Genomic DNA, 14,094 nt, shown 5'->3' on the forward strand with positions numbered 1-14,094 from the left:
CATCTGGGCATCTTAATCTCTATGCAATGTACTTTTTTCTTATTTTTCCCTTGTAGGGAGAACGTGGATCACCTGGCCCTGAAGGCGAGAAGGTACCTTGATTCAGATTATCTAATCTGTATGTAGTTGTATTATAGGCAAACTGTGTCCTTCTCCGGGAAAGCTTGTGTGCTCTTGTAGTCTAACAATTGAAACTGGACACTGGGGAGTTTGGTTAAGATTCCTACTCATTGGACTACTTGGAATACTGACTTTCCAGGACTAGTCAATATCTCTCAGCCTAACCTACCTCATAGACTTGTTCTGACAATTTAAAACAGAAAGAAATATCCATGTAATTACCTTGATCTCCTTAAAGAAAGAGTGGGATACAGTTGTGATTAATAGTTGTGACTGTCTTCACGTGCCTGTAGTTCTTTTGGAGGTTGGACCCTGGGTTGTGATAAGGTTCCTTTGGAAGTTGTTTTTCAGCATCAGTGGAGAATATGAGCTTCATTGCCTGGATCATCCTCTTCAATATTAACCTGCCCATTAACCAAGTTTAACATCTAAAATCCTGTTCTGTATGTTCCCACCTTCTGAATACAGAACTTGGTGGCAGAAACTGAGGTTTTTAATGGTGCCTTGCTTGTAGAGCCCTCTTCCCATAGGCTTTGCCTGGCAATCTAGTCTTCTTAATTTTAGGTGCTAAGTGAAAACATTTTTATTCGTGCTAGCTTTCTTTAATTGTGTTGTGCCTTGATTGCTGTGCTCAGATTTATTGCCAAAATTATTGTGCTTTATATTCCCATTAATTTAGCAAAAACTTTTTTATCACCACTTGGTGTCACTTACACTTATAATAGCTGTTGTACTGGTGAAACTATTTTGTTGAAGTTGCTGAAATTGGATTTATTGCTGACAGTATTTTATTAAGATTTTAATATTTTTATGTATTCAGCATATTTTGCTCCTTCATTATATTACTGGTGCATATTTATGTACTTCAGTATTTTATAGTTTTTACTTCTATTGTACACCACCTCAGGCATTTTCATGGAAAGGCACTGAATGATAGTTCTACCATATGCAGAATTACTCTAGTTTAAGCCATCAGTGGGCTTAGATTGCAGTAACTATGCATAGCTTGCACTGTAAATAATCTAAATTAAGTGACAATTTCAGTTAGAAGGTACTATATAAATATTTTAAATAGATACATTGCGTGGAGGAATGTGTTCTGGTCCTGTTAAACTAATCTGTTTTTCTTGTTGTTTCAGGGAGAGCAAGGACCTTCAGGCCGTTCTGGTCCTCCTGGTAGAGATGTGAGTGTGGCATGCTACCTAAATTCCAACATCAATACGTAATAACTCTGCGGAATCTAGACAGAAGCCAGCATCTCCAATTTCTGATGGCTCTGATAACAGCATTCCTTGTGACTTGTAAAAGCAGAATTTGCCTCACTTCCTTCTCCTTTTCAGTTGAGTAGCTCAGAGGCTGATAGTGACCTAAGGAGTAGGGAAGGAAAAGAGGTGATGATGAACATTCCTGAACCTTCCCTGATTGTGGCTGCATTTGAACATTTGGATACAATGCCAAAGACTAGAACTAAATATCTAACGAATAACTGCAAAATTATGGAGGGAGCACACAATGGCAAGCACATGCCTAGAAACCCACTTGGATGGGGAAAGAAATCCTTACCAGCCATTTCTGTGTTTCCAACTACATCCTTCCCCAGCCACTTTGCAATTGCTTGACAGAGTTCTGGGTTCCCAGTTCTGAATCTGTATTGAATGTTTTGTTATAACCAAAGATTCTAGATTTTCTGTTTATGTTGCCCAATTCATGAATTCAGGACATCTCTAAAGGAGCCACAGGTTACATGCTTAGTAATACCAAGTCATTAGACTACTCAAAGGCAATCATGTGGCCATTTTTCAGTTTTGTTAACTACAGGAAAGGCCAGTTTTATTAACTACAGTTTTGTTAACGACATGAAATAGATGATTATCAGTGAGAAAGGTAGACTATAAATATAGTAGATAAATGGATTCCGCTTTCACTTCATTTGGGTTATGAAATATTCCCAAATTAATTAACATAAGCTCATGGCTTTCACAGTTCCCATCTGAGTTTTCAAGGCTCAGATGTTTTCCTATTGGCTTGCTCAGGGAATGCAAAATGCCCTATAGCCTGAAAAACCAACTGTTGCACAACTCTGTCTAAGGTGTGATTAGTTGTGAGTGTGGCATGCTACCTAAATTCCAACATCAATACGTAATAACTCAGTACTAAGAAACAGATGAAGTCTCACTAAGAAACAGATGAAATTTCATGGGGGCTGCTGAGCATTCATCAAATCATGGAAGTCTTTTCAACAGTAACAAAAGTGAAAACAGAATTTAAAAGACTAAGGTTCAGCCCTACTTGAGTCTTGGTATTATATCATGGCTCTACTTTCCCTTGGTGCTTTTAGAAAAAGGGCCCATCTTAAAGTTGACTGATGTTTCTGTTCTTTTATATATGCTATTATGAGACTCATGAAAGTCACCTGGTTTGTGATGGATGCCTCTCTCTTTTATCTGTGGAATAGGGCTTGCCAGGACCACCTGGTTCCCGAGGACAAAGGGCAAGTTCTCTTTGATATACTTCCATACATAAAATGTGCTTTCAGATAAGAGCTTTTGAGGCTGGAGAGGACTGAAGATTGGAGCAGTGGTTTCTCTTTATACAGAAGTAACATTTTATTTGACAGCCATGTGCCTGTGCTGCTCTTGGCTGCCATCACCATTCTTAACCCTCATTACAATGAAGGTTGACTATAAAGTAGAGTGCACATCCTGAAGGCCTGAGTCATACTGGAGTGCATTTAAAAAGCCTTCATCCTGGGGGCTACCATTGGGTGGATAAACCTAGATGCCTCTATGTGGGTTTCAGAGGAAAGGGCTGTGAACTTTAACTTTAGTTCTGGTAACCTTTTTCCAAATCAGCAATGCTCATTTGCATATACCCATTCTGTTCATTGGGCCAGCAAATCTATTGAGTTGTGAGCCCCTGTGACTAGTTGGGAAGGCAGCCATGGAGAAGTCCCAGATGGAAAGTACTCCATCCCCCAAATAGGGTATATTTTGACTTGCATGCGTGCTATGCATTGTGAGAGTAGTAGTATACCTATAGGAGGCTTAAGCAATTTGTAGTATACTAAGCCAAATGAAGATTATGTATTATGACTTGCCAGATGCATTACAGCAGCCCCCCCCCCTCCTTTTTGCTGTCAGACAGGCAGTAGATTTATTAAGCCCGTGGTGAACTGTTGTATATGTCTGGTGGTCTGTATGTGGCTTGTATGGTCTTGACTTACAATGTTCTGAAAGTCTAACTAATTCTTCCAGTCAAAAAGTTGGCAACGCTAAATAGAGTAAACCTATCCTGTTTCTTGAGCTTCCTTAGATCAAGAATTTAACTGTTTCGATGCACTAGTTATATACATAGAGTATATACATAGAGTCCATGGGTTAATTTTTAGCTTCTTAAATGTTTGAGAGTAATTAGATTGGGGTGCTGCTCCCCCCCCCCCCAACCCCACAGACACACTAATGACAAATGGAGACTGATGTTGTAATATCTAGTTTGTGGTAGATTGGCTAATGAGATTAAATGGTAGAATTCAGGGGCATCCGATGACGCTGGTAGGATGGGCAGCAGATTCACAACAGACAAAAGGAAGTATTTCTTTACACAACGAGTGATTCAGATGTGAAATTTTCTACTGGAGGATGTCGTGATGGCCACAGGCAAAGACAGCTTTAAAAAGGGATTGGACAAATTCATGGAGGATAGGTTTATCCGTGGCTAGTAGCCATGGTGACTAAAGGAAATCACCACATTCAGAGGCACTAGATCTGAGAATACCAGTGCCAGGAGACAACTTCAGGAGAATACCTTCGCTTCTATGCCCTGTTTTTGGCTCTCCATAGGAACTGGCTGGCCACTGTGTGAGGCAGAATGCTTGATGAAATGGGCCACTGCTCTGATCCAGCAGAGCATTTCTTATGTCCTTATATCACAAGTAGGGATCAATGACAAGATGACTGCCATCATCTTCATGGACTGTTTTAACCCTTCATATATCTTTTCCTTCTTCAGGGAGAGCCTGGTGAACCTGGAACTCCAGTAAGTGCCCCTTCATTGAATAAGAATGTAATATAACAATGCTACTGTATTTTTTCTTGGGGGAGGGGATTGCCTTGAGAAAATTCTTTCAAGCCCACTCTTGCTTTTTGTTTCCTGCTTTATCATTCCTGGGCCAGGAAGATTTAATGTACTTTTTCCTTCTCAAGGCAGTTTTCTCTATAAGTCAGCTGCTTGCAAATTAGTCGATGCAATCAAGATATTCCACATCAGTCAAGTAATTCAGCCCTGCGTGTATGAAAGTATACATTCAGCCCCTGCTAAATTCCTGAGGGTGGGGTACTTTGATCGTGGCATGAATAGCGAAAATTCTTGTTACATCATCTTCGGCAGTTAGAGAGCAAATGAACAACTTGATCATCCCTTCCTCCTGAACTTTCCCTTAAGTATTTCCACACAGCCTGTAATTGGGTGACATTGTCAGTTTGCTCAGACTAGACCTCAGCATCTTCTCTCCTTGTCTATCTTTTCTAGGCTTCCAGCATCTCTGGAATTAAAGGGGACAAGGTAATTTCATGGAAACAAATCTGCCCTGTAATAGAGATTTGCAGAATGAGCAATATCACATAAGAATGACTCCACTCTCTATATTCTTGGGGAAAATTGCCTTGCGAAAAGGCTTCCAACCCCATCTTATCTCTTGTTTCTGATGATTTTATATCTGAATTTGGCAGTAACTTAGCAAGCAGCAATGTTCATCCTCCATTAAAAGCAGAGCAAGCAGTGCTTTGGCATGCCACTGTGCAGGACTGATGACGTTATCCTGTTTCTTCTAGGGGGAGAGAGGTCCTGTCGGACCAGAGGGACCACCTGGATCCAGAGGAGAGCCTGGAAGCAAAGGAGAACGTGTGAGTATCTTTGACATTGTAAAAGAATGAAAGCGCAGTCTGGTTACAAAACTACAGAATGAAAATTGTGCTTCCTTCCCCTTTGGGATCTGAGAGTCTCTCTATATGAGACCTCTTACATGAGGACACTCAAGTGAAGGGAGATGCAATGCTAGCTGGGAAGTACAGTTAAAAAGACAGAGGCAATGGTTCTGTCAGTTTCACCTCTCTGCAGAGCCAGCAAAGTGCACTCCGCCTTGGGTTTGTTAATTTCCTCTTCACCTTGTAGAAGGCTATGTTAATTTCAGCACCCAGTCAGGGAGGCGAAGAGGAAATTACCAAACTCTCTGAGGAGCATTTTACCAGCTCTGCAAAGAGGTGAAACTGACTCGGTTAGCATTGCATCTCCCTTCACTTGAGCATCCTCGTGTAAGAGGTCTCGTGTAGAGAGACTGAGTTTCAACTAAAATTAAGCTTTTCCATCAATGGAGGAGGGTATCCTTGGATAAGTTAAGCATCTGACTTAATCCACAGGTCACATGTAAGTGAACTTTACAAAGACTTCCAGATCCAATTAGAGAGAAACTGCTTTTTTTGGTGATATTAATTTTCTGTGATATTTATGCTTGAATATTTATTTAATTGAATTTATATTCTGCCTCAGGGTGGGTCACAACATCATAAAAACCACAATTTAAAACAAAAGCAACTGTTCAAATCAAAAGAATAAAATCAACAGGATAGTTTGGCTGTTCCTCAACCACTCTCATAGGCCTGGCAGAACATCTCCATTTTTTAGGCCCAGCAGAACTGTAATAAATCCTGCAGGATCTGGGTCTCAACTGGGAGAGCGTTCCACCAGGTGAGAGGCAGAGTCGAAAAGGCTGTGTCCCTGGTTGAGGACAAGCGAATATCCTTGGGGGCCAGGGACCACCAGCAGATGTTGATCTGCAGAGCGTAATGCCCTCTGGGGAACATACAAGGAGGGACAGTCCCAAAGATATGCAGACTAACGTCTATTAGTCTCTTGCCTTGAAAGCCCCAGCAGGGGAAACCATAAGTCAACTATGACTCGATGGCACTTTCCATAATCATTATTGACTCAATAATAACAATCAATATTGAAAGTTTTTTTTAAAAAAAATCTGGTTTTGTATATGTTGTTGTTGATCCCCTAACGAAGATGTGTGTGTATAGCCTGTAGGGATTTTTGAGTGAAATAAAATTTCTTTTCTGATTGCACTATTGTTTATTTCCTTCTCTTCTTTGGCTGTGGTAGCACATCTTTTCCTTCAATGCATTTATGTTTATCCCTGCTTAGACAACCTTCTTATCTGGTCACCCTCCCAGCACCAGTTTCTGCTAGATGTCCAAAACTTAATCTCCAGCCAATATCAGCACCAGTTCCTAGAAGCACTGCCTTATTCTGTCCTAGATCATTCTCCTCCTTAGGAGCACAACAGACACAGCTAGGACCATGGTCTATCTCTCAGAGCAGAACCACAAGTGACAAAACGCACAGATTGGACACTTGTCTGCTTCCCTCAAGTTTTGATGGGAAATGTAGGCGTCCTGGTCTTCCAGCTTGGCTCTCCGACTGCTGTCCAATGGACTTTTCAACTGTCACTTGTCCAACATTCCGCCAAGCTGCCTACATTTCCCATCAAAACTTGAGGGAAGCAGACAAGTGTCCAATCTGTGCCTTTTGTCACTTGTGGTTCTGCTCTCAGAGGAGCAGAAGAACATTCTTTAAGAATCAGTCCAGTGCAAAGCACAGGTGCTCTCCTGCAGCCTGCATGATGACATCATTGCAGGAAGTGACATCAGCTCCAGGAGCACACGTGCTCATAGTGTGCTCGCAAAGATTTTCCTACCCTCTCCTGGCCCACCCCCTCCCTCTTGCCAGGGGGTAAGGGGACCTGGCAACCTTACCTCCTCCTCTGGATTACTCCTCTTACCCATTACCAAGTAGGGCTTTTGATAATTAGGGCTGCCAGGTCCCATGCTCCCAGCCTCTGCCCTCCTGCTGCCACTCACCCAGCTGGTGAGGAGAAAAGGCAAGGGAACAGGCCTCCTGGGTGTGCTCCCAGCATGGCGCAACAACATCACCCTCAGGAGTGATGTCATTGCACAGGCCCTGGGAGCGCTTCCATGCTTTGCACCAGGAGGCCTGTTCCGCCACCTAATTCTTTCACTTCACAAGTGACTCCCAGCCCACAGGGATTTGTACTTGGCAATTTCCCACTCAGCAGCAGGAGAAATCTGAAAGGGAGAAGTGGGAGGCACTGTGAGAGGCAGAAAGGGAGAAGTGGGCACTGTGAGAGGCAGTGTTCAGATTCCTCCTGATCTAAGAAGGTCTCCCATATGCTATAAAGATGCCCTGGCAGGCATACAAAGGGTCTAGCATTCTCATCCCCATCATTGGTTGATTCTGCAAATTCCTCTCAAGACCTCAGGGCATTGACCAGGGGAATGGGTCATTTGCAGAGGGGTTTTCAATTGCCCTCTCCTCAAGGAGAGCAACATGAGACCAACAAGTATGATATGCTACCACCATCTGCTGGTTATTATGAGAAATGGCACTCTACAATGGGAGTCTAACTGGACTTATTCACTTCTCCAGTCAACCACAACCTCTTTTTCTGGCTTCAAGAACTAATACCAAATGTATGAAACCATCTGAAATGCCTTCACTAGAGAGGGTTACAGAAAATCAGTCCCACATGGTCAGATGTATACCTCCATTTCAGACCTCAAATGCACTTTTCATATCTTTCAGTTCCACTAGCATTGTGGAGAGGGTGGAGGGAGGGACGTTTCTAAATCTACCATTGCCAGGTGGATCAAGGCATACATATTCCTGGCATATGTTCAAAGCCATCTGGCTGTCTTGACACTGTTACATCAGAGGGGCTGCAACTTCAGCTGCCTTTTCTACAAATGCTATCCCAGAGGTGCTCTGTAGAGCAGCTAATGGACATTTACCCTTCCTTTTTGAGGTATTACATGTTAGATACATATGCTTCTGCTAAAGTTGCTTTTGGCAGATGTTTACATCAGCTGGTCCTCCCACAACAGTTCTTCATCCTCACCAGGATGGTGTAGCTGCTCAGCATCCCATCCAAGGATACCTTACGCCACTAGAGAGGAACAAAACATCGGACTCACCATGAGGATTTCTTGCCATCTGCATATTGGAAAGTATCATTTTCCATCCAGATTACTGTTGTCTAGGATTATTGGGGACCATAGATTGGGAAACAGTTTGATTCCCAGTTTTTCGTTTATAGTCTTTCAAATTGAGACTCCATGTGGATTATAGAATTAGAAAACAACAAGTACAGGACCCACGAGGAGTGGTGGATATCTCATTTCCCCTCCCACACTATTTCCTCTTTGCCTTCCCTGAAAACCTTCATGGTCTCTTTTCCTGCTTCCTTCTCTTCTCCCCATCCACCAGCCAACCTACCTGCCCCTAGTATTTCCCTCCTTCCTTCTGACTGGCTGACTTTCCCTGGGAAAACTGTGGCTGAATTGTGCAGTGCCAGTTACACAGCCAGGCCCAGTTGCTTGGCCAGGCTGAGTCTGATTGCACAGTAGGGAACCTATAAGGACTTGTGGAGGGGTACCTCACTTTCCCTTATATCCTCTTCCCTGTATTATTTCTTCTTTTCCTGAACAGCATTCACCAATCGGATCCCAAGGGGAAAAAGTCGTTACATTATTAATTAACTCTGATGGCTGGAAGGGGCCATGAGCACAGTGTGCATGAATGCTGCTTTTTTTGCCAGGAAATGGTATTGTCTCCCTGCCAATCAAGTTCTTACAAGGGGAGACCCCTTCCCTGCCTATTAGCTTTGGAAACATTTGAAAGGGGAATGTGCAGACTTTTCAATCATAGGCTGCAATTCTAAAGACACTTCCCAAAGAATAAGCACTATTGAATAACATGGGACTTATATCTGAGTAGACCTGTTAAGAATTGCTTCCATAGTCTTTCAGAGTTCTCTTTTTTTCTGAGTCATATAGCAAACATATACCTAACTCTGCCCTTTCAAAAACAATCCTGCCTGTCTCCACAGTAAAAGGAAAACTTATGGGGAAAACTTAGGTTTGTTTGGGCGGGGAGTGGGGCTTCAGACAATCTGCCTGCCTGCCTGCCTGCCTGCCTGCCTGCACTTGGGCAGTGGAGAAAATTGGTGGTGAGAACGCCCCATTTTGTAGCGGAACACTGAGCATCAAAAGAAAGGATTTGGATGCACACCTCATTGTGGGAACCAAAACTACAAAGCACAAGGAAACATAACAGCAACACGCAACAGCAGAATCCAATGGTAAAAAATTAATTGGTGCTATAAAAAAAGAAAAAAGTGGACATGAAGCAGGATTATTTTAAGTGTCACTGCTCTACTGGTTGAAGTCCTTTCCTGTTGGGAGCCACTTCACCATCACTATCCCTTTGCCAGTCAGTTTCCTGCCGTAGTGTGCGCCAACCCACCAACACTCATCTTCTGTGGAGTCCATTGTTGTGTTATTGTGCTTGAGGAAAAACTCAGTAGGTCAGTGGTTTAGTGTAGTAGGGGGACTAATGGTTGATGCAGTTTTTGGTTAAGCCTTGTTACCTCTCACCTTGAAAAAAACAGTTTGTACAGCCATTCAGCACTTGTCTTGATGCCTTTCCCAAGCTTTGTGCACTCAAGCGCAATGCTTTGATAGTTTAGACTGTGTGCTGTGCAATTTTGGTGCCACTAACTGCAAAAACAGCTGCCCTAAAGAGCTTGGAAGCTCTCATTGCAAAGAATGGGTCTGAAACTCATGATAATGGGCGGGGGAGGGGGGGAAATAAACAGATGAGATCTGAGCCAAAGAAAAACAATAATGGTACATAGTTTAGAACACCTAGATCCAAAACTGAATTGTAAATTTTTTCAGTGCACACCTCAGCTTTGCAAACCGTGAATCAGGGTCTGCCTCCAATGGAATCTAGAAGCTCATTTGTATATGATCTGCTTATTCAACTAGTAGGATATGAAGTTACCTTATATTGACCACTGATCTAACAAGGTCAGTACTGTGTACAGACTAGTAGCAGTGCTCCAGAGTCTCAGACAAACATTTTTCACATCTCCTACTACCTGATCATGAGTGCCAGCATAGCCTAGTGGTTAGATTGTTAGTCTAGGATCTGGGAGACCCAGGTTTGAATCCCCATTCTGCCATGGATGCTTGCTGGGTGACCTTGAGCCAGTCACACAAATTAGCCTAACCTACCTCACAGGATTATCAGGATAAAATGGAAAAGGCAAGAATATTATAAGCCACTTTTGAGTCCCCTCTAGTGAGAAAAGTGGGGTATAAATAAAGTAAATAAATAAACTGGAGATGCTGGGAAGTGAACCCCGGATCTTTTACATGCCAAACAGATGCTCTACCACTGCACCATGACCCCTCCCACTCATTCCAGTTGGGAGGGCATTTTCCCACTTCCAACCTCTGTTATTTAGAAGACAAAAAGGGGGGAAATGTCATTTTGACTTTTTCCTTCCAGAAGGTGTTTAAACATTTCCTGCTGAGACTATCTGTAGCTTGGGGAAGCTTGTTGCTCTACCCGTAAACCACAGCTCCTCCTCTAATTTGCAGTGGGACTGAAATATTAGACTCATCATGAGGGATTCTTCTCCGTAGTGGATTAGAAGGTATTCTTGGAGTGGTTACATATGTATTCATTACTTTTGAAGAGGGGGACAACCTCTGTATCTGATCACCTGCCATAGATCAAATTGTAGGATAATGCTGGAAGATAACATAGAATTTCGTCTTTGCTTTTGTGACAGGCTTGGTAGTGGTTGGTTTTGAGGTGAGTGGAAATTACAGCCTTCATCCATCTGTGGAGAGCTGGATTCTGTTAAGCAAGATTTTAACTAAATTCTACCTCTGATTTCTGCTGTAATAATAATTTGGTCCTTTTAAAGAGTGGCAGATTTTGAATCATCTCAGTATGTGAGTCTGATTTCAAAGTAAAAGTGTGACATCAGTGACCATGTACAGGACAATACATCACATCCCTTATTTTGAATTGGTTTTGCTTTCCTCTTAGGGGTCTCCTGGATTAAGTCTCCCTGGCATACTTGGACCAAAAGGAGAACAAGGGGACAGAGTGAGTTGTATTCTCATTTCCTGGGTCTAGAACTAGCTCACTACACTTTGTTTCCTGTGAGCTGTGTTGATTTCTCTCTTTGCTCCAAGGAGCAGGGATCTGTTAGTTTGTGCTCTTTGATGGGAGGCTGGTAGCTTGGCCTGGGCTGTTTCCAGACGGCTTACCTGCCTCCGGAACGTCGTGCCATCTTGCAGGGAAAACGCAAAATATTGCGTTTTCTCGCGCGAGTTTTGGTAATGATTTGGTTCAGTAGCCTGACCCATGTCGGTTATAGTGGTTTGGCTCCCAACCAGCAGATATGAAGAATATGGGATGTTGCATCAGTTCTGTTCCCCTCTCTTGTAGGATAGCTTTAGGAGCCTCTGCTTTCCTTGAGTGACACAGAATCATATTAATCATCTGTCTCTTCCCTCCTCATAACTAGGGGGTTGTTGGCCTCACTGGAAAAACTGGACCAAAGGTAACTACTTTGCATTCATTGAAGGAAGCATAAGGATAGGAATAGGGGTTCTGAACTGGCTGGGTGGGGACTGAATGGTTATGTTTGCTAGGAATGAGAGCTAATTTCTATTTGCACAGATTTCTAGGAATCCAGGTTGCTCATCGTGTCCTCCACAATAAGTGATCCTGGTTCAGCCAAGCTGGGCATCTCAAGTCAAAAAAAGACTCAAGCTTTGGGGACATTTATTTATCATTACATTTATATCCTTAAGGGAGTTCAGGGCAATGTACATTGGAATTTCCCCATTGTTGGTGAAGGGTATAATGAACATGGTTACTCCTCTCACTTGTTCCAAACAGGCAAAGTTATTCAGGTTAGCTAACGTGTTATCTTGGGGAAAGATCCTCCCAGTTCTGGTCCTGCTTGCTCTGCAGAACACAGGCATCTAGGCGCTCCTGTTGTAAAGGAGTAAAGTTCCTATCAAAAGACAGGAGTGGTTTCAGACATTCCCTTTCTCATCTAGGTTTGTGGGAAGGGCACACTGTCTTTTCTATTTTATGGGGTACTTGTCGTGCATTCTCCATAATTCCAACCCAGCCTGTGTACACCAAGTCCACAAGCATAACTGTAGCCAGTGAGGGAGAACTGACTACGTCTACATCTGCCAAATGATAGAGGGTTGATTAGAAACAGCAGGAGGCTTCTCCCTATTTTTTTTCTCAACACAGTCCTGACAGAGCAACAGGCTTAAGGTCTCCCAGTGAGTTTATTGCTGGCAATGTGTCTGAATATTAGTCTTTCCAGTTCATGTCCAGTACTCTGCCCACTATACAATTCTGGTTCTCTGATAATGGACCTTACATAATATCTATTTGTTCTATTTATTTAGAAAATTTCTAGGTAATTTTTTTACTTTGGAAGAGCAAAACTATAAAATAATGCACAAACGCCACAAACAAGCAAAAAAGCCAGATAAAAACCAATAACATCAAAGATTAGTAAAAACAGGAGAAACAGACCAGTCTATAAAAACCCTGGAAAATTAGCCCTGAAAATCTTATCTTGGGGCCTAAATGCAAGCAATGTGGACAGCTCATAAGCATCTATGAGAAGGTAACGGGGCATCACGACTGAAAAGTCATTGTTCATACTGTTAGGCAATAGAGGGACTTGCCTGACCCCTACTCTTCATAGGGTAGCTGATCTGGTCCCTCAAGTATCATAGTCCCAAGTTATGTCAGGTTTTAACTGCACCTTGGGTGAGGATTTGGATACACACAAAGTCTCCCCAGGTGCATGTATGCATATGATGATCTGTGGTTTTGGCCTGATTGAAGATCTTGCTTTGTTGGGAGGAATATAATGTTCTTACATCTCTTTCCCTTACTTAGGGTGACCCTGGAGAACCAGGTGAGAGAGGAGAGCCAGGGAGAGCAGGGCCTCCTGGACCAGGTGGCCTGCGAGGGAAAGAGGTAAGTATGAGAAAAGGGATTGTCTCTCATGTTGTAGACAGCATGGGCTGGCAAGGCAAATGCAATGTTGTTAGCAGCAGAATGTATACCTGTAGGTGGGTAAGCCATTTCTTCAAAGATAGGGCAATTATAGCCAGAATAGGCATGATGTTTATGTGTTTTTCAAGATTCTTCCATCAGTATGCTGTGATAACTCTTGAGAGTCCGATTCCTTTTCATGGGTTTAGGTAATATAACAATAACATTTGATTTATATACCGCCCTTCAGGACAACTTAATGCCCACTCAGAGCTGTTTACAAAGTATGTCATTATTATCCCAACAACAAACACCCTGTTAGGTGGGTGGGGCTGAGAGAGCTCCTAGAAGCTGTGACTCACCCAAGGTCACCCAGCTGGCTTCAAGTGGAGGAGTGGGGAATCACACCCGGTTCTCCAGATTAGAGTCCCGCTGTCTTAACTACTACACCAAACTGGCTTTCCTACTGTTCATAGGAGGGTAGCTGGTCCCTCAAGTATCATAGGTAGATGAAAGATATTATAAGGATAAGCTTGTAGCATGTAGACTTGTTTGGGGATTCTGACTGGCTGCATAAGATTCCAAAGGTATATGATATTTACAGAGATACATTTGAAGTACTGTAATTTAAAACACAGGACTGGTTGTGGTTGTATTTTGAAAGTAATGAGATGATTAATTCTTCACTATGGATTTTTTGGTTCTAGGGTGAAAAAGGTGACAAAGGTGAAGAAGGGATCTTGGTAAGTAACAGCCTCTCAGTCTCACTTTCTTACTCTCTCTAACGTTTGTGTTTTTACTTTTAGTCACCAGTCTCTCATTTCCCTTTTTTCTCACTCAAGGGTGAGCCAGGTCCACCTGGCAAACTTGGAGAAAGAGGTCCAAGGGTAAGTAGAATGGGAGCACCACCCCAAAACTGATATATGGTGCGAGAAAAGGAACTCAGAAGAGTTGTGGGGAATATCTGCAGCATCTTGTAAGCACAGAGAGTGAGATGGTTAACTA

At 42.7% G+C, this 14,094-nt stretch overlaps 1 protein-coding gene across 1 annotated transcript in view; it reads left to right on the forward strand.

The window, feature by feature from the left end:
- The window catches only part of COL7A1 (collagen type VII alpha 1 chain), a 199,897-nt gene that overhangs the window by 127,785 nt on the left and 58,018 nt on the right, over positions 1 to 14,094 (forward strand). The window contains 11 exon segments of the mRNA XM_054976386.1: positions 57 to 92; positions 1,260 to 1,304; positions 2,576 to 2,611; positions 4,129 to 4,155; positions 4,648 to 4,680; positions 4,950 to 5,021; positions 11,098 to 11,157; positions 11,582 to 11,617; positions 12,991 to 13,071; positions 13,797 to 13,832; positions 13,932 to 13,976. Coding sequence (XP_054832361.1) covers positions 57 to 92; positions 1,260 to 1,304; positions 2,576 to 2,611; positions 4,129 to 4,155; positions 4,648 to 4,680; positions 4,950 to 5,021; positions 11,098 to 11,157; positions 11,582 to 11,617; positions 12,991 to 13,071; positions 13,797 to 13,832; positions 13,932 to 13,976 — 507 coding nt within the window.

The sequence above is a fragment of the Eublepharis macularius genome, chromosome 4, assembly GCF_028583425.1.
Source record: "Eublepharis macularius isolate TG4126 chromosome 4, MPM_Emac_v1.0, whole genome shotgun sequence".
In the NCBI taxonomy this organism is placed as follows: Eukaryota; Metazoa; Chordata; class Lepidosauria; order Squamata; family Eublepharidae; genus Eublepharis; species Eublepharis macularius.